The 23355-nt window shown below is 34.2% G+C and overlaps 1 protein-coding gene across 4 annotated transcripts in view; it reads left to right on the top strand.

Annotated features, from left to right (window-relative positions):
• EXOC6B (exocyst complex component 6B) overlaps nt 1–23355 on the top strand; it is a 525152-nt gene that overhangs the window by 303887 nt on the left and 197910 nt on the right. For all 4 annotated transcript variants that reach the window (XM_012731527.1, XM_012731526.1, XM_012731525.1 and 1 more), the window contains 2 exons: nt 8069–8203; nt 15280–15459. In XM_012731527.1, coding sequence (XP_012586981.1) covers nt 8069–8203; nt 15280–15459 — 315 coding nt within the window. The remainder of the gene's footprint in view (nt 1–8068; nt 8204–15279; nt 15460–23355) is intronic.

Here is a 23355-nt window from a genome sequence, read left to right as displayed (position 1 = left end):
GTAACTATTATAACTTTAATGCCATTTCAGACTTTAAGTGCCTAATCTTAGTTTAATCATCAGGTAAAGCTTTATTCCTTGGGCTGCTTTTTCAAAGTCTGTGGGATAAAGGACAATTGAGCAATGATCAAGAGTATGTTCTAGAGCAGACTGTCTATGTTCCAATTTTGGCTCTCACCTTAATAAGTGTGTCTTTGGACAGATTACTTGACTTTCTTTTTAAAATGGGAACCATAATAGCATGTATTTCATGGGATTGTTTTGAGGATTAAATGGGCTTGTAAATTACTTAGAGCAGTGCTTGGTCCATATGAAATACTCAATGCATGTTACCAGTTAGTAAGAAAAAGGCCTGGGCATATAAACAAATATTGTCAGCTTTAGCACAGAGATGGGGATTTTCAATTAAGAAAAATCAGGAACACAAACAAAAGAGATCCTGTGTACATTTTAGTATAGAAACTAGATAATAAATAATAAACAGTTCATAAATTAATCATCTCAAATGTTAAAAAATGGTGAATTTATGGAGAGAAGAAGGTGAAACTGGATTAAAGAAATCAGGAGTTTGGTGGAGGTTGAATGTTGGGCTTATTAAAGAGCAACACATTAATGGCAAGTTAATGAAAAAGGAATATGCTTGATAGAGGTTAGAACTAGAGCAGTAGATCAAAGGTCTGAAAGTAAGTAACTGAAAAGTCTACAGAATAATAAGGAAGCAAGGATAGCTGGAATGAAGTGAGAAAGAGAAGTAGGTCAGAGACATGCTAGGGGTTTGTAGCAAGCCATTGGAAACTGTTTGGCTTTTATTTTTAATCAAAAGTTAAGCCAATGCAGAATTTTTATTAGGAACCCAATATGACTTATTTCAAAAGGATCACATTGAATGTTACATTGAGAATAAACAGTAAGATGTAACCAGGGAGATTACTTATAAGACTCAGTTATGCAGAATGATATAATGGAAGGTTGGGTGGTAGCCAGGTAAGTGGTGATGAGTGATCAGATCTGGAGTATATAACTTGCATGCTTTCATAATGATTGGTTGTAAGGAAATGAGAAACTGAAATGTTGAAGATAACTCAAAGATAATTTGATTTAAATAACTTGAAAACTGTTTATGCCCCATGAACTATAATGGGTATTGTTAATTTTGGTATTTGGGAAGATTGGAAATTTGGTTTTGGGCTTAATAAATTTGTAGTGTTTTTTAGTCATTAGTTTATATTGATTAAGCAGTTGTAAGATGAGGTTAGAGTCTGAGAGAGAGGTTTGACCTGGGGACAGAAAGTTGAGCACATATAAATAATATTTACAACCATTTGACTTGATACTACACCTAATGAAATTAATAAAGATGTAGAAAAGAAAAACATAAAAGACTGAACCCTTGCACTCCAAAATTAAGTCACTAGAAAATAGAAATCAGCAAAGGAGACTGGAAAGGGATCACTTGGGAAGTATTAAAAAACAAACAAGCCAGGCGAGTTTGGTGCCCTGGAAACCAAGTGAAGAAAGTATATCAAGAAAGAGGGTGTGGCTAGCTATGACGAATACTACTGATAGGTCCAGTAAGAGGAAAAATAAGAGTCACCATTGGATTTAGCAACTTGGATTAGGTTGGTGACCTTGAGAAGAGCACTTTTAATGTAATGATGGTAGGGAATTCCTGATAGAGTAGATTTAAAAGAATGGATCCTGTGTAGAATTTCAAACAATTGATGTAGATATAGCCCCTCAAGAAGGTGGACTTAGCTTGTACAGAGGCTGTACTTATTGATTTGCTTCTTAAATGTAGATCATGAAAAGAGGGAGAAAGTTGCTTTGTAGTGTAGAAATTTGCAAACATTATCTTGGTGAGGTGAAGGTTAATATCATCATTGGCTTGTCATGTCTATAGCATGGCTTTACCTTAGATATCCTTCCAAAACCCATGATTGAACTCTGACTATGAGAAAACCATTAAACAAACCCAGGTTGATGGGCATTCTACAGAATACCTTTCCAACATTCCTCAAAACTTTCAGAGTCATAATAGAAACTATCACAAAACAGACAAGGTGAAGGAGATGTGACAACTAAATATAATGTAGTGTCCTAAATGGAATCCTGGAACCAGTATAGTCTATCAGGGAAAAATCTGACTGACATGGGATATTCAGTTAATGAAAGTAATGTACCAATGATGTTGGTTCCTTATAGCATACATACTAATGTGAGATGTTAATAATAGGAAAAACTGAGTGAGGAGTATTTTGGAAGTTTTTGCAACTATTTTGTTCATATAAAACTATCCTAAAACATTAATTTAAATAAGAATATTTTCAAAAATGGAAAGAGAGTAATTGAAGGCAGTGTGTGTATATGACAATTCTTTCAGGGAGTTTTGTTACTAAGGGAAGCAAGGAAATGAGGTGTAGCTGGAAGGGGAAGTTGGGTTAAACAAAAGTTTTTGTTTTGTTTTGTTTTTAATAGGAGAAGTAAGAGCATGTTATTTCTGATGAGAATGATGCAATGGAAAGTAAATAGTGAGAAAGGGGGAATCCCTGGAGTGATGTCCTCAAGTAGGAGCATTTAGAACCTAATACACAGATAAGAAGAATGACTTTAGTTAATATAAATGTCATTCCTGGTAATAGATGAGAATTAGCAAAACCACTCCTAGGAATTTATCTGAAGAATATGAAATCATTTGAAAAGATATATGTACCGCTATGTTCATAGAAACATTATTCACAACAGCTAGAAGCAAGCTACATTGACAGATGACAAAGAAGTTGGGTAGATATACTCAACGTTTACTTTGCTATCAAAAAAGGTGAAGTCTTGCCTTTTGCAATAATGTGGGTGGAACTTGAGTGATTATGTTAAATAAAGTAAGTCACAAAATGAGGGAGAATTACTGGATTATTTCTTTCATATTTGGTGTATAAATAAGTAAAACAAATGAACTCAACAAACTCAGAAAGGTTAACTCCTGGACTATGTGAAAATAGGAGATTACCAGAGTAGAACAGGAATGGGAATGAGCCAGACACTGCTCCAGGATCACCATGTAGCTCTCCCCTTGCTAAACTCAGTCCTTGGCCATCTAGGTGTTCTCTTTGTTGAGCTCTTGAACTGGATTTTCTTTCACTGAGTATTAAGAATTAAGAATTCATCTTATCAGTCTACGGCTGAGGGAGGTCACAGGGGGACTGGTGAGGGAAGGGCCAGTGTCTCTCCCCGTCCATTGACTCCAGCCCTGGTTTACTTTGTCTTGGTATTCCTACTCTTTCTGATGGCTTCTGGCTAAGACATGATCCTCATGTCTGTAGGTCTGCTGCAAATGTGGCTGCTCCCTCCAAATGCTTATCCTTGACATTCCTGAGGAAGCGATTACTCAAGGATTTTGTTTGTCCACCTTCTTCTAGCACTGATAGAAGATTTCTTTTACAAGCTTCACCAAAAGTAGGATGTTCCTCTTTGGCATGATTTTGTAGGTTCTTTTCTGGGCCTATAATGTTATTACTGTTGCTTTAAATCGAAGTTATTTTGAATGTTACCAGACCCAAAAAGTGACCTACCAAATCATACTGAATAGGAATATTATTCTTTCAGGTAGTTGGGGAAGCCTGTGTTTTAAACCTTTGTTTCTTCACTGTGCTAATTTGAAAATACTAATAATCTAAGGAGAAGGCAAATAAATTACCAGTTTATTAATCTCAAATATCAGAAAATTGGTTAAGTTTAAAAGGAAATTTTACTTATTTGTGAAGAATTTGATAGAAAGGGTTAAGATAGAAAATTCATTAAAAGTAATGTATATATTATATGATATTATACCTTTTATGTTACTTAAGTCCTTACTCAAATATCATTTCCTGAAAGAAGACTCCCTTGACTACCAAGTCTCAAAATAGTTGAGACCTATTATCACCAGCAAACTAAATGTACTCCTTTTTACTTCGATTTTGTAGTATCACTTGGCACGATTTATATATTTATATGTTTATGTGTTAATTACAATCCCCATGAGGCCAGGGATTTTGTCTTATCTTTGTATGTACAGCTGTATCCCAACCCCTTGATACACAGTCATCCTTAACTGATAAAAGAGAAAAGAAAGAAAGAAAATAGGTAGCTAGTTTCTTAGGGAAAAGTTAAAGAAATTCAGAGTTCTCACTAATGATACTATGTTGGATATTTATATTTTTATGATTGTAAAAGTACACAAAGGAACCTGACCAAATAATCAATACTTTGCATTCACCCTGTGTTTGTAGTATAATTTAGATTGATGACTACGTGATTGTATCTTGTATTACATATCTTCCCTATATCATTTGCCTATCTCCGCTGTTTTTTTTTTAAGATTTATTTATTTATGCATACAGACCTGGGGTACAGGCCAGAGGTACAGGGGCAGCAAGTGAAATAGAGTGGGGAGCAGAACAGGAAGATCAATGAAGTACACTGCTGAGGGGAGCAGCGGGTGAGATAGGAGAGGTCTACTGTGCCATGTGGGTCACCTCCAGTGTTGGGGGTCAAACTCACACTGAAGTTGCCGTGGCAAGCTTGCAATGCTGCATCCTAACCATTTGCACCACCAGGGAGGGCTTATCCTCTGTTTTAAACAGCAGTGATATTGCTAGTGTTAGGTTGAAACACTTTATTCTTAAGTCTTGTCAAATACAAGTTTTTTTAATAGATGTTTGAATTTGGAACAAGTAGTTCTATATTTATACATTTTTGGTATCTATCTAGTGATGGTATAAAACAAGTAGTTGATAAAGGTTTCTTTCTTGGGTGAAATGAGATAATCCTTTAAGTCTTAAGGATAATTTGTTTTTGTGAGTAAGAACTACTTTTGTGGTATTCTTACAAATTTAACAGTTGGGAGGTATTGGTGTTATGGAAAGAAGTATGACTTCTCATTTTCTAGGATTTAGTCTTCTTGAAACTTCAGTGTAGTAAATTCTGTTTTTGCAAACAGGAAAAAATAAATTCTAATATAAGTAGGTGTATATATACTCCAGGGGTAATTTAAAGTTGGGAATAATAGCCTCCTCTTGGAATTTAGGCCTTATTTTGAGTTACTGAAGAAAATAAAGAGATATTCTTTTGTGGCGTTTGTCAAGAATAGAGCATATAGATGTTCTACATATGATTTTGGTTCTCCTGGGGATGTTTAGAGCAGGGTTGAAGAAGTGATTTCCACAGCCTTCCTGATTAGATTTTCTCTGATACAGGCAAGGAGAGAGAAAAAGATTTTCTGCTTTTTAATAGTTTTCTACCTAAGTGACTTCTGTTTGCTATTTGTGAGAGGTATTGTTTACTTTATAGTGCTTTCCTTTTGGGGACAGTTTTCACAGAAATTTAAGTAAGAGATAACCAATATCTACTCTGTTGTTAGTTTCATGTCCTTGAAACATTGTTAAGGACAGTTTGGATTGCTGCAGTGATATATTTTTGTAAGAGAGTGGGAAGTAGGGGTTAAAAATATCAAAGGAGCTCAAACTCTGATGGAAGTTAATATCTGAAATTGCTTTATTTCATCTTTAAGTTCAAAATTATCCCCAAAGCATCTGGCTTTACATTTGTAAATGCCCTTGTAAGGATTTCGGTTAGCTGTCATTCAAGAGTAGAGATCACTTAGACCTCATTAACAGACAATATTCCCTCAGAAAATGACATGGTATCTACTGTAATCCAAGAGTGTTTTAATAGTCTATTCTATGCTCAGCAATGAAACATTTCAAAAGTGACTGGCAGGCAGTTGATGTAATTCATGGTGATCTTTTGTGTTGACAGATCTTTAAAAAGTCATGGGAAATTACTACTGTACCCAGTGAAGCTGCCTCTTTTTATTTTTTTTTAACTGCCAATATCCAGTAAAACAGGACAATTTTCTCTTTGACTGCCACTGTTTTTTATTTCAATAACATGACATGATTCCTCCTTATTATTAGTATTTCTTTTGATAGATAGAATGTGTTCTCTGTGTTAATGTTAATTTTAAAATAGAAAGTCTTCAGTTCTTCAAATTAACTCTCTTACTTTTCTGTCTTCCACATCAAGACAATCTTGCCAGTAGCCACCTTCCCACTCAGGAAGAGGAGTGATTTAATTTAGACAATTAAAATGATTATAACAATGTTAGTCCTCCTCCAAGGAAGAAACACATTGCAAAGAAGATGGTGATGAATTGCTTATTTTGGTGGATATTTTTTCCTAAAGCACTCTAAAATTAAAAGACCAACATTTAGATATTTTAAAACATGGTAACTGTCCAAAACTCAGTCCCTGAATTTTAACTGCGGAATGGATGGAAAGGTCCTATTTCTGAATATGAATTTATCCATTGAGTTGTAAGGAATGACACAACACCCCCTGAGACCTACTGAAGTATTATACTAATGATTTATCATTGTTTTGAAATATCACTTGATTATAAAGCCTTCATCTTTAGTTCTAATTCCCCTTTGTGTCATCTACAACTGGTTCCTGGTTCATTATCCTAATAGACTAAAAGATGATGTGAGTTCATCCATTGCCATAAACACCAAAATTTTCTCTTGCCAGAAACCCACCAGCATAGTCGAGTGAAAATGAAAAGTTTAAAATGTAGAACAGAGGGCCCTCCCTGGTGGCGCAGCGGGTTAAAGCACAGCATTGAGAATCTAAAGCCACTTCTGCATGCGTTTGATTCCCGCCTGCCCCGGAGGTGACCACATGGTGTGACAGACCTCTCCTGACGCACTCGCTGCTCCCCTCAGCAGTGTACTTTGTAGATCTGCCTGTTCTGTTCCCACTCTGTTTCTGGTGAAGCCTCTCACCGCCCCTGAGCCTCTGGCCTGTACCCTAGTTCTGTATGCACAAATAAATAAATCTTTAAAAAAAAAAATGTAGAGCAGAGAGGCCTAAGCTTTACTACATTTTCTGTTTGCATTTCTTAGACTATGTGGCTTATGAATTTTTTCATAGTTGAAATAAGTAGTTTGGCATCATTAATCTTTTATTTTCTCTTATTGTTTACACAGAGTAAAGGCAAATTATGGAGAGGTCTAATTGATGGCAGACACAAAACTGATTTTTCAACCTAATATATTCAAGTACTCCATGCAAGGTCTGCCATCTTATGCTTATGTTAGAAGACACTATCAGAAGCCTTTTATATGAGTCCATAATTTGAAGTGGACAACTTGAATTTGAGATCTACTTCCAGTTAGGTTATGGTATCTAGAGAAACTCATTTAATTTTTGTAAATGTTATAGTAAAATGGAAGTGATAATTTTGCTTATTTAACATGGCTCTGCAGATTGCTGAGAAGATAATTTAGGAGAATGAATTGCGAAGTGCTTTGTAAAATGTCTTTCTATACAAACAGTGCTGTTATTCTTCCTCTTTCTTCTCTCAAAATAATTTCCAAATGACTTGTTATCTTACCAATACTGTCTTTAAGGATATTTTTCTGTAAGAAAAGGAAATTGTATTAACAAAAGCACATTTAATCCTCGTGATAACACTTTGAGTTAGAAATTTTTATTGACATATGCAGATAAAGAGACAGGCTTTATTATAACAATTTATAAGTAGTAAAGCCTCTGGCTTCTCTAAAATCAGTGTCATATTCTCTCTTCCATAAACTAATGCAGTTTATTAATATACTGTAGTCTATTCATTGTCTCTCTGTTTTTCAAGCCTAATTTTGAAACTTCTTGCCATTTCAGTTATTCTTGTTCTTCCAGTGGGGATTCATTAATTTAATTCATTTGGTAATTATTTATTGTCAGCACTATGGTAAACTCTAGCAGTTTTGTTCTCAGTGTAGTCTTTTTAAGTAGCAGAAAACATCTAAAAAGTGATAGCTATTTCTATAATGGAGGGAAATAGAATAAGTTTTGAGAGATCAGAGAAGACTGCATAGCAGAAGAAATACCTAAGTGATAATTTAACAGATGCTTTGTACTGTACATATGACTTAAGCCATATGCCTTTTGTTTTTCTTATACCAACAGGTTCATATTGGGTCTTTCATCCTGGAATAAATAGTCGAATGACTCTTACTTTGCTTTTACTTTCTAGCTTGTTCAGATTATTATCAATACAACACACTTGGAGAAATCCTGTAAGTACTTGGAGGAATTCATCACCAATATCACAAATGTGCTACCAGAGACGGTCCACACCACAAAGCTCTATGGCACTACAACTTTTAAGGTGAGACATCCCTGTAGTACCTTAGAACTGCTTCTTGGACATCCTACCTAACATAGAGCTTTTCTCCCATAATATATTATTAGTGTGATTTATAATATGTTCTTGAGATTGGAAATTTGCTACGGGAATAGAACTTAAATGTTCTCAAAAAAATAAAAGATAAATATGTGAAATGATAAATGTATTAAGTAATTAAATGGTAGGAAACCTGGGACTGCTCTCACTGCATATTTATATCAGGTTACCACAATGCACATTTAAAATATTTTATAATTAAAAAAATGTATTTATTTATGCATACAGAGCTGGGGTACAGGCCAGAGGTGCAGGGGCAGTGAGAGGATTCACCAGAGACAGAGTGAGGAACAGAACAGATAGATCGAAGAAGTACACTGCTGAGGGGAGCAGCAGGCAGGTCAGAAGAGGTCTGCTATGCCATGTGGATCACCTTTGTGGCGGGGATAGAACTCATGGTGAACTGGCTTTAGCTTCTTAATGCTGTGCTTTACCTGCTGCGCCACCAGGGAGGGCCCTGTTTTATAATTTTATTTTAAATAGAGCTGAAGAGAAAAGGTGAAATGTTTAACCCCCAAACATTCTTTATTGTTATTCTTATTATATTTATATTTTTATTGTTTTTTAAAATTATTACTATATTATTTATACATGATTAGTTCAGTTGCCAAATGAGTTACACATTTATAATGTTACTATGGATTGTGTAAAATTATGAACAAAATTACTTAAAATGGAATTCATTGTATTTCATTTTATGTTGGTATTTTACTTTCAAACTTTTCCATGACATCTCGCTATATTAATGTTGATACTCTTTTATTGAGGAAAGGCTATTTAATAAAGAGTTCCCAAAACTGAGTATGAAAATGTGACAGGAACTTCTTTATTTTCTTAAATTTCTTACTATTCATTTTTGTACAGTATTTGATTTTTCCCCTCAGGTGTAGTCCCTGTGATCCATCACTATAGGGTCCCTTATACTCTACCCGCCCCTGTTGAGACCCATCACCAATTTCTCCCCTCCTGTTTGCCTTAGAGGTGTGGTCAATTTGCAAGTTTTGGAAAATATGACAATAACTTTAACAGTGTTAAGATGACTGTAGAAATTATAATTATTCTTAAATATTGGCATTACAGTGGTGCATAGTTAGTAATTTTCTACTTGATTTACTGTGGAAGCCAAAATTTCTTCAAGAAAAAAAATGTGGAGAATAAAGAGCTAGGAAGTTAGAATGTAAGGTTCATTTATAATTGTCTATCATATCGTGTATAGGAAGTATGTTCTATTTTTTCCTTAACCCAGTTCAGTTTTCTTATTTCTATGGCATTCCAAAATTATGGTCAGAAATCTTCCCTAAGGATGGCTGTGTATTTTGTTGTTGCTCCAGCATTAACATTGCTGAGGGAAAATGAAAGGCAGACAGGAAGCCATAGGGTTTGAACAGCCAGTTAAATACTTAGTAAAAGAGAAATTCTGGAGACCACTAAAGGTCATGTTGACAGTGCTTATTGGAAACACTGATTGCTTAAAGCACACTGAAAGTTTATTTTTACCAGGGCTGTTTCAGACCAGCTAACCCAGAACTCGGTATAAACACGGCAATTATAATAGCTACATGTTGTGTATTTTCCTAAGCTACTGTTTCCAGAAAACTTTCCCTTACAGATGGAAACCTTTTTACTGGAAAAGGGGTAAAAAGGATCAAAAGGTCTTCAAGGTATTTCCTGGCAGTTTTCCCTCTTGTTTCCATTATATGTGACATAGTCAAGCTGGCATTCTTAGGTTTTCTTGTTCATAAGAATTTCCTCACTTTTACAAATATAATGAGGTATTTATTAATTTACTCCATTGGAAATATAATTTGTCTGTGTTTTGTGTGCTAATCTGGTAGACTTGAAGAGCGTGAGAAAATTTATTTAGTTTTTGGACTAGGAAAGATAGATACTCCAACTTCTATAAAAAATTGTGTAGAGGCCCTCCCTGGTGGCGCAGCGGGTTAAAACACAGCACTGAGAATCTAAAGCCATTTCCGCATGAGTTCCATTCCCGCCTGCCCTGGAGGTGACCACATGGTGTGGCAGACCTCTCCTGACCCGCCAGCTGCTCCCCTCAGCAATATACTTCATCGATCTACCTGTTCTGTTCCCCACTCTGTCTCTGGTGAAGCCTCTTACTGCCCCTGAGCCTCTGGCCTGTACCCCAGTTCTGTATGCACAAATAACTAAATCTTTAAAAAAAAAAACAACTGTATAAAAAAAAAAACAACTAGAATATATTCAACCCCTCATTGATTGTATACATTTTTATAAAGCATTAACACATACCAGGCCATTTACAGTTATCAGCAAAATAAGTGATTTTTCTGACTACAAAGTCTAGAGGGTTGAAAGATGATAAAGACAAATAAAAAATCTGGTATAAGAACTAGGAAAAAAAATGAAATTCAAAATGCAATCATTTGAACTCCTGGTATATAAGTATTTCAGAAAGAATAGTAGAATAAAAAACATGGTCATTTTCAAGAAGTAGCAAGGAGTACCATCTGTCATTGGTGGGAGGATAGGTAAAAGGTGACATTAGTCAGGAATTATATTATTTCTGGCCATGTAAGAAACAGTAAATTAATTTTATTCTAAAATAAAATGTGAATTTCATTAGAAGATTGAGAGTAAGGGTGATGATATGATTTATGTTTTAATGGTTATCACTGGTTCCTATGTGGGAAGTAAATACATTATAGCTCAGTATAAATGGAAGAAGAGGGTCCAATTTTGAGGCTATTGCAACAGTATAGGTAAAATATGCTTGTTGCTTAGACTATAGTAGTAGGGGTGAAATTAGTAAGAAATAATTTTGATAGTAGAGATGGTAGGTTTTACGACTGCACCAGATGTGGGCTTATAAGAGGAATAGTAAATAAAGTCAAGGGTAATTTGAAGTAAACAAATTAGATGAGTAATGTTGCTTTTCCCAGATACTAGGATCAGTGAAGGAACAACAGATATGGGAAGGAACTACTATTTGGACGTATTAAGCTTGAGATATTTAGTAGTTATCTGCATAGTGATAGTAACTTGACAAGGTAATCATAGCTAGAGCTAAATATTTATCATTCACCAATATTGAGATGTTATTTAATGCTGTGGGGCTCTTCTGGAAATTGAATATAGATAAAGAAAAGATGCAAGAATTGTTTTACAAATCAACACAGACATGTCTAGAAGAAATGCCAGTGCAGATAAAATTGAAGAAGACACAGATATATTGGAAAAAAATTATGAATTCATGAATTGGAGAAATTAATATTGTTGAAATGTCCATAACACCCAAAGTTATGAACAGACTCATTACAGTCCCTAGCAAAATTCCAGTGGCACTTTTCAATGAAATATTTGTATACCACCTATCTGATAGTGGGGTTTAATAGGCAAAATAAGCAAGGAATTCATTCAACTCAATAGCAAAAAACAAACAAACAAAAAAGCAAAAATTAAAAATCCAACTAAACCAATTTATAACTGGGCAAACACCATAGGCATTTTTCTAAAGATGATATACAAATGGCCAACAGGTACATAAAAAGGTACCCTACATCTCACAAAATGGAAGTCAAAACCACAATGAGATATCACCTCACATTTGTTAGGATATTTGTTATCAAAAAGACAATAGATAATATTCCATCAAAGGATTTGGTAGAAAAACAGGCCCTGTGGGAATGTAAATTAGTATAACTGCTTTAGAAAACAGTATGTAGGTTCTGCAAGAACTAGAAAATACATTGTTTTTGTTGAGTCTTTTGAGTTCTTTGCAGATCTTTATGTTTAGTCCCTTGTCAGTTGTAAGTACTGCAAGCTAGTGCAATCAATATGGAAAGTGTCTTCAGTCTATTAAAAACAGAGCTACCATATGACACAGAAATTCTAATCCTTAGCAATCTACCCAAAGGAAATAAAGACATTAATTCAAAAGAATACATTCACCCCTATGTTTATTGCAGCACTATGTTTAGTAGGTAAGACTTGGAATCAACCCATAGCCTAAAAATAGATGACTAGATCCAGAAAATATGGTACATACACACAATGGAGTGCTATTCAGCAATAAAAAGGTAAACTACACAGCAATGTGGATGAAGCTTGACGGAATTATGCTTAGTGAAATAAATCAGAAGGAAAATACTGAATGTTTTCACTTACAAGAGGAATATAGATCAAGGGAAAATAATAACAAAAAAACAACAAAACAAAAATAGACAGCTATAAATCAGGTATTCTGCAGAGAAGAGGTGCATAAAAGGGATCAAAATGAGAGAGGGAAGAGCATAAGGGACTGTGGTGATGGTGCACAGGTGATTTGGTAATGGAAATTCTATGGAAACTACACTGAAGAAAAGAAAGCAAGCATTGTAAGAAAAAAAAAGAATAAGAAAATACATATTGGGAAGGTAGAAATAAACCTGATTTTGTTTGAGGATGACATGATTGTCTAAGTATAAAATGCCAAAGAATTAACCAAGAAATTGCTGGAAATATTGAGTATAGCAAAGTATAGAGGTTAGATGATAAAAGCTAATATAAAAATTATTTGCTTTGCTTTATGCAAGCATTTAAAATAAAAAATACAACACTATTTACATTGACACCAAAAAAGGAAAAATAATGTACACCTACATACAAGGTCTATATGAGGAAAACCTGTAAAGCTGATGAAAAGAAATATAAAAAAGAAACATCTAAATAAGTTGAGTTATATTCCGTATTCATGGACAGGAAGACTCAATATTTTATCCTATCAGTTTTTACCAGTTGATCTATAGATTCAAAACAATCCCAATTCAAATATCAGCAAATCATTCATTGAATATTAATGAGCTGATTCTAAAGTTCATATGGGAAAGCTGAATACACAATACAAAAGGTGATGAACAACATTGGAAAACTTAGAGTACCTAACTTAAGATTACAGTAATTAAAACTGCGTAGAATTGACAAAAGAATAGGTAAAAAATCAAGGGGGAACATCTCACAGAGCCCAGAAATAGAGCCACAAAAATAGTCATGTGCAATGTAATGATATTTCAGTCATTGACAGATCATATCTATGGCAGAGGTCCCTATAGATAGTCTAGGTATATAGTAGGCTACACCATCTGTGTTCCTGTAATTATACTCTATGATGTTCATATGCCAAGAAAAGATATCATCCAATGTCCAAATCTCAATTATTCCCATTATTAAATTGTACATGATTGTATGGTCAAGTAGTTATTGATAATAGCAAAGTCAGATTAATGGAGAAAGGAATGTCTTCAACAAGTAGAATTGAAATAACTGAACATCCATATATAAAAAAGAAAAATTAATGCAGACAGAGATGTTAAACTTTTCATAACAATTTAGGAAAGTCATGGATTTATATGTAAAACACAGAACTGTAGCATTAGTAGAAGGTAATGTACGAGGAAAATCTATGTGACCTTGGTTTTAGCAATGACTTTTTAGATACAGCACCAAAAAACAAACAAACAAACAAATAACCCAGAGTGCTTTAAAGAAAAAATTAACTTGAATATCATAAAATGAAAAACCCTGCTGTAGAGTCTGTTAGGAGAATTAGAACACAAACCACTCACTGGAAGATAATATTTCCTAAATGAGAAAGGATTTATATCATATACAAAGAATGGATAAAACCAATTATTACAAAATAAATAATTCAGTTGAAAAATGGGCAAAAATACATGAACAGACACTTTAACAAAGATTCGTGAGAGAATTGTAATTCAAAACAAGATACTACTATATAGCTATTTTCATAGCTAAAGCCAGAACACCAGAACAATAGTGAATCTCATTCATTGCTGCTGCTCATGTAAAAATGGTTCAGCCACTTTGGAAGGCAGTTTGTCAGTTTCTTACAAGTCTAAGTATAGATAGTCTTACATATAATGTACCAAGCATGTTTGATGGTTTTACTAAGGGAATTAAGACTTAACCAAACAAAAACTTATACATGAATGTTTAGAGGAATTTTATTAATAATTGCCAAAACTTGGATGCTAGCAGGTTCTCCTTTATTAACTGAATGGATACATATTCCAGACATTGGAATATTATTCAGTGATGAAAATGAATGAATTCTCAAGCCTTGTAAAGACATGGAAGAGCCTTACATTTAAATTTCTAGGTAAAGGAAGTCAATGTGAAAAGACTGCATATGATGTAATTCTAAGTATATGACATTCTGTAAAAGGCCAAGTCATGGAGAATTTAACCTGCTGTGCCACCAGGGAGGGCCTGGAGAATTTAAAAAGATGAATATTTGCCAGGATTTGGAGGCTGAGTGTGGGCAAGATGAATCCAAAGAACAGATATTTTTGGAGGGTAGTAAGACTTTTCTCACATTAATGTACCATGCTAATGCAAGATGTCTTAGTAGGGGATAAAATGAGAGTAGACAAAGGGAGAAACAGTACTAGCAAATGTCCTGTACTTTCTGCATGACTTTTACTAACGCCTAAATTCCAAACATGATATTGAGAAAAAAAGAACTCTGAGTAAAATGGAATCCAAAGACATAAGTGCTGGAGTGTCTATCGAGACACTACATTAGCATACAAGCTAATGCCTATATTAAAGTATGTAAATACATTAAAAAGGTGAAAATGTAAAGGGGGTATGGAAGAGACATTAGGATTTAGAATTGATAGTATACAATGACTGATTATTAAGGAAAAAACAGAATCCAATTTGGTCTCAGGTTTTTGTATTGAACTACACTGACAGGTGGAGTGAGGATTATGATTTGTCTGGTCCTGGACTTAGGCAGTAAAGGCAGTTTATTCATTTGGTGAAGCAAAATAATATGTTGTCTTTCAGACACAAAACAGAAAAACCTCCACTCCTGAAAAAAGAAAAATTAATTGAGTCTGTGCTATTACTTAATATTCCTACCTCTGTTACTTTGTGGATATATATGAGATATGTCCAAGCATAAAACATTGACTTGCTCATACTGGAATTCTGATTGATGTTTGTGATTGATTGTTTTACAGGATGCCAGACATGCAGCTGAAGAGGAGATTTATACCAACTTAAACCAGAAGATTGATCAGTTTCTACAGCTAGCTGACTATGACTGGATGACAGGAGACCTGGGCAACAAAGCTAGTGATTACCTAGTAGACCTCATTGCCTTTCTCCGTAGCACCTTTGCTGTATTCACACACCTTCCTGTAAGTTACAGTTGTCTATTTGCCCATCATATAGGAAAAAAATTCCCTTAAAATACAGTTTAATGATAAGAGATTTATTTCTGCTTTAACTGGATAGAAAGCAAGTTATAATTTTTTTTTAAAGATTTATTTATTTATTTGTGCATACATAACTGGGGTGCAGGCCAGAAGCGCTGGGGTGGTGAGAGGATTCACCAGAGACAGAGTGGGGAGTAGAACAGTCAGACTGATTGCTGAGGGGAACAGCAGCCAAGACAGAAATCTAAGAGCTCACTCTGTAATTATCACCCCTTAACAAAATTTAAAGAGCTCTTCTATCATTTTTTTCATTGACAACATTTTTATTCTGAAAATGGTCCCTTATAACTTGCCTGCTTATATTCCTCTTAACTTCAATACATAATGAATGCCTTTGTAGAAATAGGAGAAAAACTTAGGTGTTAGATATTCTCTTGGTTTTAAATGTCTGTTCATTGTTTATAACCCAAGTATAATTTGTCAGCTTTTCTCCTTATTTTCTTTAGCACATTAATCTGTCATTTTATAGTCATTGTTTACTGATGCCAGCATGTACTTCATACCTGTATTAATAGATTCAATCCTGATCTTTTTTCTTTGGTGTTGTCTCTTATATGGTATCCTTTCTTATACTACTGTTTAGTTGTTGTTAAACATTGTGTCTAAAATATGTAGGAATTTGTTTATGTTTTCCACCATAATGGTTAATCCTTTTCTTACTAAGTAGGTAGAAGGGCTAATGAATTTTGATTTGAGCTCCATCACCTTAATTCAATGATAAACAGATCTGAGTCAAGCTTGGGCTGCAGGTATAGTGTATAATTGGTTTACACTGGGTGCTAGGATGTAGTTGTTTAGAGTTTTTAATGATAAACAGATACCATTGTCTCCAACAAAAGAATGATGGAAATTTCCAGTTTTTAGAAAACTTATCTCTTCAGCTTACTTATGCCTTCAGAATTTTGCAAATGTGTTGTGAAGCACAATACTTAGATCAGCATTTTCCACTAGGAAAAAAGTGGTTGGAGATTGTCACTGTCAATTTATCACTTCCTCAAATCCTTTAACTCCTGTGAGATTTGCATGGATTCTCTTATTGGTGAATTGTTTCCTCTGAACTACTGTGAGAATGAAGGAAATCTCTCTTTTGAGAAGGGTTGAAAGAGACCCTTATTTGACTGAGACCCTTATTTATCTCAGCCTTACCTGTGTAGCCTTAGAAATTGGAAAGTGTTTTAAGGAGAAAGCTGACCCTCAAATCTATAATTTTGGCTCCTAAATCTAACGAAAACTAAAAAAAAAAAAAAAAAAAAAAATTTTTTTTTTTTTTTACATCCATCTAGTAGCTACTTTCTGCCTCAGCCTAACCCAGATGTTGAGTTTGTTCCTATGTCTAGACTTGGTTAATATCCCCAGAGATAGCTGCAGCTCCTTGGCTCACCTTTAAAAGGTCTGCCCTCTTTAAAGTTTTATTCCCCTTAGTGTTCATTGCTTTAGTTGATTTCTTCATAGCCTTCTGGTATCTTTAAATATATGTTTTTCCTAGGCTTTTTAATGTTTTTTTTTTCTAGTTCTTAGCAGCAGCACTGGAATGCAGAAAAACAGATCATTTAATTTAGTTTCATATAAGAGCAATATGAAGGTAGCACAACAAAGGAAACTACAAAGTAATCTCACAATTAAGCATAAAAAAATAAGACAAATAAAATTTTAGCAAGTCAATTACAATTTAGTTAAGAAAGTAACTTAATATTATTATATAGGCTTTATTTAGAAATGCAAGGATGGCTTGATAATTAAAAATCTATTAATTTATTAATATAAATTATTGCATTACTAGGTGAAGGAGAAAGTATATGATCAATCTTATGTATTATTAAAAGGCAGTGTATAACATTTAGCCTATTTATTATAATTTATTGCATTACTAAGTGAAGGAGATAAAGTATATGATCAACTTTATATATTCTTAAAAAGCAGTGTATAACATCTAGCCAGTGTCCTTGATTTAAAAAATTAACTCTAATGCTAAAACTTATTTGTAAACAACAATCAACATTTAGAAGTAGTACTATAAATTAAACTCTTGTTTTTCTAATTCAAAGAATATGCTTTTTCCATCTGTAAAGTGTGACCTTTCTTGTAGGGCTGCAATGTAAATTATAGAATTGGTTGTTTACTTTGAGCTGCCACTGCTATCTAAATGCTGTAACCTTTCTCTGTGAATTTAGTCAACTCTACCATTCAGAACCACTTTACCATTTACCATTTATTGTAGAATTAAATTTCACAGCCCTAGAAATCCTCAGTATTTCTTCCATAAATGTCATATTTCTGTCTTGTCTAAAAGAGACCTCTTCCCAAAGCTACACTTTCCAAAGTAGTTTTATCTACCAACTTATATGTTCCTTAGAAATCAGTGAGTGTGATTTATAAAACTACCCCTTCTTCGGGTTTTCCACAGCAAAATAGATCACCCGAGATTTGTGTTTATGTTCCCTATCCTGCTAGACAGCTTCTTATGGAACTTCGTATTAGTAAAGTGTATGAGCAAACAGCTCTAAGATTGGCTCTTATCCTTTATTAGCAAAAGGTGAGAGAGAAGGGAACACTTTCTGGGAAAGAACTAAAATGATTTGTTTTTTAATTAATATGGATTTTTTTTTTTTTAAATATCTGAAGCTCTCTCCCAAGAGTGGTTATCTGTCAAATAGGGATTACATGATAGGGAATATTTATATGGAAATATCTGTTAAAAAAGGGGGGGGGAGTGTTAACTTAGTGTCCTGTTCTCTTGTATTGTGAAATTTAGTTTTTCTTTGTTCTCAGGGATGTCTTTTCCTCACAACAGTAACCTAGCCTCTTTGGGGGGGAGGCAGGAGAGGAGTGGGGTAGAGAGTGAGAGTTCGAGCATGTCCTAGGTTATACTCCCATAGACAGTTAATTATTGGAGGGGAAAATATTGATATTTGCAACTACTTCCCCCCCCCCCCGAAATTTTGGTGACTAAGGTGATATAATACTATTTTGATGAGGTTTACAAAAAAGACTTAATGCTAAGATTTCTATGGAGTTCTAAATGTTGCTTTGTTTTTTGAATTAATAGATGAGGTAAACCCACAGTATTTTTTTCAGGCTCCAATTGTGTAATTTGCAATTGTATGGCAGCTTTCCATTTTGCATGCTCCACATAAGAGCATACTTTTGTGAATTTATCCTTGTTATCTTAATAATTATCTCTCAAAGTTTTTTAGAGAGAGGAAATGCTGTCTCAAGTAGCAGACTTAGAGGAGGGAATCCTGAACTTGTTTTCTCTGTCTGCTGTTAATGTTAATTTATATGACTTGGGGCAAAATCTCTCCTGGTTTGCCTTAGCTTCTTTGTCTAAAAATACAGTGATATCTATCCTTGGCCTACCTTTTTTAAGAAGTTAGTTGATGGTCTCTATTTAAGGGAAAGTTATTTTCTACGTGCAAGTCCTATAATTCTCCCTATATAAAACTCCTTTTGAAGCTGACATTCTCTTCACATTCCATTTAATTCTTTGAACTTCTGTCATCAGAGGACTAACCAAATGATTCTACTTCTGTAGAAACTGTCAGTGTCTGCTATTAAGTACAAAATCTCTGTGACCACCAAGACTTTCCATAATGGAACCCAACTTTTTGTCTTTATCTTTTACTCTCAATTTTCTGTTTTCCCAGTATAATCCTCCCAAATTTTTTTATTTGTGTTAAATGTAATCCCAATTAGTAAAGACTCAAATTCTTCAATCAAAGCTATAGTCACTACATTTTAGGAATAAGAACATTAACTCAAGGAAGTTATGCACTTATAAGTTACAGAAAATTGGTGGCATGACCATTTAAAGAGATTTAACTGACTTTTACCTTTCCCATTATACCATCCTACCTACCAGAAATTTCAAGCTAAGAACTGTGAAATTGTGACTAGATACACTATGTTAGTCACATTTATCTCTATGTGGGGTATAGTACCTTGTATGAAATGGTACACTAGAAATGTAAGAGACTTTACTTGTCTTGAATAAATGAATCCCTACCAGGGAATTAAAAGTAATTTTTGGACCATATATTCCATTAAAAGCCATAATTTAATTATTAAAAAGAAAAGCTATAAACATTCTAAAATAAAGACCAAATGTTTGGGTTACAATTTTAAATTGGTCTTTTACCTTCCATATATACTGAAGTCTCCTGAAATAATGAAGATCATTGTTTTTCTTTTTTTTTGAAAAAGATTTATTTATTTATTTGTGCATACAGAACTGGGGTACAGGCCAGAGGCTCAGGGGCGGTGAGAGGCTTCACCAGAGACAGAGTGGGGAGCAGAACAGGCAGATTGACGAAGTACACTGCTGAGGGAAGCAGCTGGCGGGTCAGGAGAGGTCTGGCTCGCCATGTGGTCTCCTCCGGGGCAGGCGGCAGGCGGGAATCGAAATCATGCGGAAGTGGCTTCAGATTCTCAGTGCTGTGCTTTAACCCGCTGCGCCACCAGGGAGGGCCAAGAAGATCATTGTTTTTCAAGTGACAGAATTTTTTTTTAAGATTTATTTGTGCTTACAGAACTAGGGTACAGGCCAGAGGTATGGAGGGTGAAAGGATTCAGCATAGACAGAGTGGGGAGCAGAACAGGCAGATTGACAAAGTACACTACTGAGGGAAGCAGTGGGCTGGTCAGAAGAGGTCTGCCACACCATGTGGGTCAGTTCCCTGGCTGGGGGTCAAACTCATGCTGCAGTGGCTTCGGATAGCTTCATAGTGCTTTAATCTGTTGCATCACCAGGGAGAGCCCCACGTGACAGAATTTTAATTATAAAATTACCTTGGTTTGGTGTATTCCTTTATAACAGTTACTTCTTTTCTTTATTGCCATTATTTTGTTTGAGTTTTTAGACAACCAGTATGATATATACATATAGAGACAGCTATTGTTTTCCCCCTTTGACAGATATGGAAACTGAGGCCTCAAATATCCTTGCCCAAGCTCAGAAAATATATAAGTATTGTGGGTAAATCCTGCTTTACTTTTTAACTCTGAGTCACATTTTTCCTATTATATACAACTGTGTCTCAATATTTAATAATACATACTATCTTTTGAGTACATACCATGAGCCAGGTAATAGGTTAGGTATGTGTAGGTATGTGAATTTTTTGCAAGGAATAAATGACACAGTATATGTATGTGACATATACTCAAAGATGTATTGTCTATGTGTGTGTATACATTGTAACGTATGTCTATGCATGCATTTATGTATATATTCTCACTTTTTCCTTATAATAAGTTTGAAAAAACTTCCTCTGAATGAGTAAAAACTACTGATCCAGAGGAAATGGATTTGGGGTTTGAACTGCTTCCCATTAGGTTCTACTGTTATATCTTTAAGCTATACACGAGGAGCTCTTAGCTATGTGTTACGAACTCATCATTCCAATGCCATTTCCTCAATGCGAGTCTTACTCAATATTTCCTTGTTAGTGTATTATTACATTTTAGTCATATATCCAGAACAAGACTCATCAGGGAGGTAAATTGTGGTAATGTGCCTGTAAAATGGCAACTCTGGGAATGAGAAAGGAATCAGCGAGAGTACTCTATTTCTAACGCAACCTACTTCCTTTATGTGATACTTCATATGGATTTTCTTATCTAATACTAGTAATTATCCTTTAAATCAATCAAATCTATGGTTTTCTTTAGAACAACATAAGGAAGTTTCAGGTGTTCTCAGTGAATAGAGGTATCAGAACCTTCAGAATATCAACCAAAATTTTCTTCAAATTAATAAATCCCATTGTCTCTTTCCTCCAATGGAAAATGAAAGTTTTGCTAATGGCTTTTCTTACTGAGAAGCTGATTAAGTTTCATATTTCTAAGCTGTTAAGATTTTGACTGAGCTATACAGAGTACTTTGAAGTCAACAGACTAGCTCATTATTATCACATAAATCCTTTAGAAGTTTTGTATTTCTCCAGAGATAGTTTTGTGCATGAAGTGGTTACTTAAGCATTTTCCCCCATTAAACTACTATTACCACCAGCCACATTCATTCTTTTTGTGATTAATGATATTGGACTTTGTATTTTTTTCACTCCTATCATTATTAAACAAAAGATTAAAAAGGTTTGCTTGTAAATAATAAGAGTCATTAAAAGTCATAGTTCCTAAGTTTGCTTTTTGGTAATGAGATAATGTCGAAAATGAGCATAATTGAGAACTTACAGTACTCCAAAATCCTTTAACTAACTCTCCATGTCTGATATGCTGCTTATGACTCAGAGATACCAGTGAGAACATCATGGATACTATTATAACTATTGTCTTACTATCTGGAATATGGTCATAAAGTAGAAAGAGGCTGCTGTGATTGTCTCATTGGTTCTGGTTAGTTGGATGCAGGTTATTTTCTGACAATGAAAAAAATTAATTCAACTTTGCGTATAATCACAAATAATTAAATTCAATGAATGATTACACATTTATTAAAGCAAATTTTATGAATATTAGCAAGATAAAGTACTTATAATAGACCAATAAATAAAAACTGAATATTTTAGAAATATAATTATTATGAATATATAAAACCTCTAAAACATTAAGCAGTGGGAAAAAGTTCAACATGAAATATGTTAGATATAGATATTTGTGTTGGTAGTATGACATCCTATTTTTCTTTAAATCTGTCAGTATTTACATATTTTTTTGTTATTATATTCAAAAAATATTTTAAGTATTTCCTTTAATAAAAATATTCACTCCTCTTCCAGATTTGTCTTTGCTCAAAAATTACAATTGTGAAAAAGCAATCTACATTTTTAGTTTCTTTGTATCCTTGTCTTCTTCATTAAGCTTATTTCAGTCTTCAAAGAAACCCTTTTTTATTAGATTAAATTTAGATTACATAGTTAAATCATTGCTCAAGATCATACAAGTAATATATGGTAGACTGGAGATTTGTATTGAGATCCATCATACCAAAGCCCATGCTCTTTTTTTGTGTGGTTGTTTCTTCCCTAAGTCTGAAGACTAAAGAAAGATGTTTGGAATATGTAGGAGTGCTATATTCCAGCAACATGAGGCAACTGAGAATGATCAGGCACAATAAATTAGGCCAGGTAACATAAGTCGTAACTGTAAATAGCTGATGGTATGCATTCATTGTAAAGGAGAACACCAAGTGAAGAATGTAAGGCAGTTTTTCTTCATAGGTCAATTTATTTCCAAATGTGTGTTGCAAAAATACTCCTGTTCAGAGACTTTGAATGATTCCTACTCCATCTAAGTGTGACTCTTACCCATGTAATATATTTACTCTAATCCTGCTATATAACCCCTTGACTTATCTACTTATTGTTTCCAAACATAGCATACTTATGGCCATAGTCTTTTGTTCATGGTTTTCTGTCTCCTTTTAGCTCAGTTTGATTCTTCCTTTCCCTTAAAATACAGTTTTCTCCATAAAATCTTTCAGGACTGGATTTCTTCTTCCCCACAAGTCATATTAGGGTTTGATGTTCCTGTAAAGTGCTACATGTTTTATTATCTTCATTCTCTGTTTGAAATGTAAGCATTATTATTTTAAATTACTAACTTTTCTTTTTTCCCCCTTTATCATAAATCAGTTCCAAGTTGTTTGAAGGAAAATGTGTCAGACTTAGAACATGTCCAACAGTGAGTAGGTGTCCAGGAATGTCAGGATGATTCAGAACTTGTCTAACAGGCATCATGTGTGGGACAGTAATGCCCAACTTAGATAACTGCCACCATTTTTTTTTATTAAAAAGTTTATTTTTACATCATTTTGCACATTTTTTTTTTCATCTCAATTGTAATCCCCACGGGTTTCCCATC

This window comes from Condylura cristata, unplaced genomic scaffold, assembly GCF_000260355.1.
Source record: "Condylura cristata isolate star-nosed mole 26May11 unplaced genomic scaffold, ConCri1.0 scaffold00031, whole genome shotgun sequence".
Taxonomy (NCBI): domain Eukaryota; kingdom Metazoa; phylum Chordata; class Mammalia; order Eulipotyphla; family Talpidae; genus Condylura; species Condylura cristata.
Note: the sequence above shows the minus strand (reverse complement) of the source record. Positions and strands in the feature narration are given on the sequence as shown.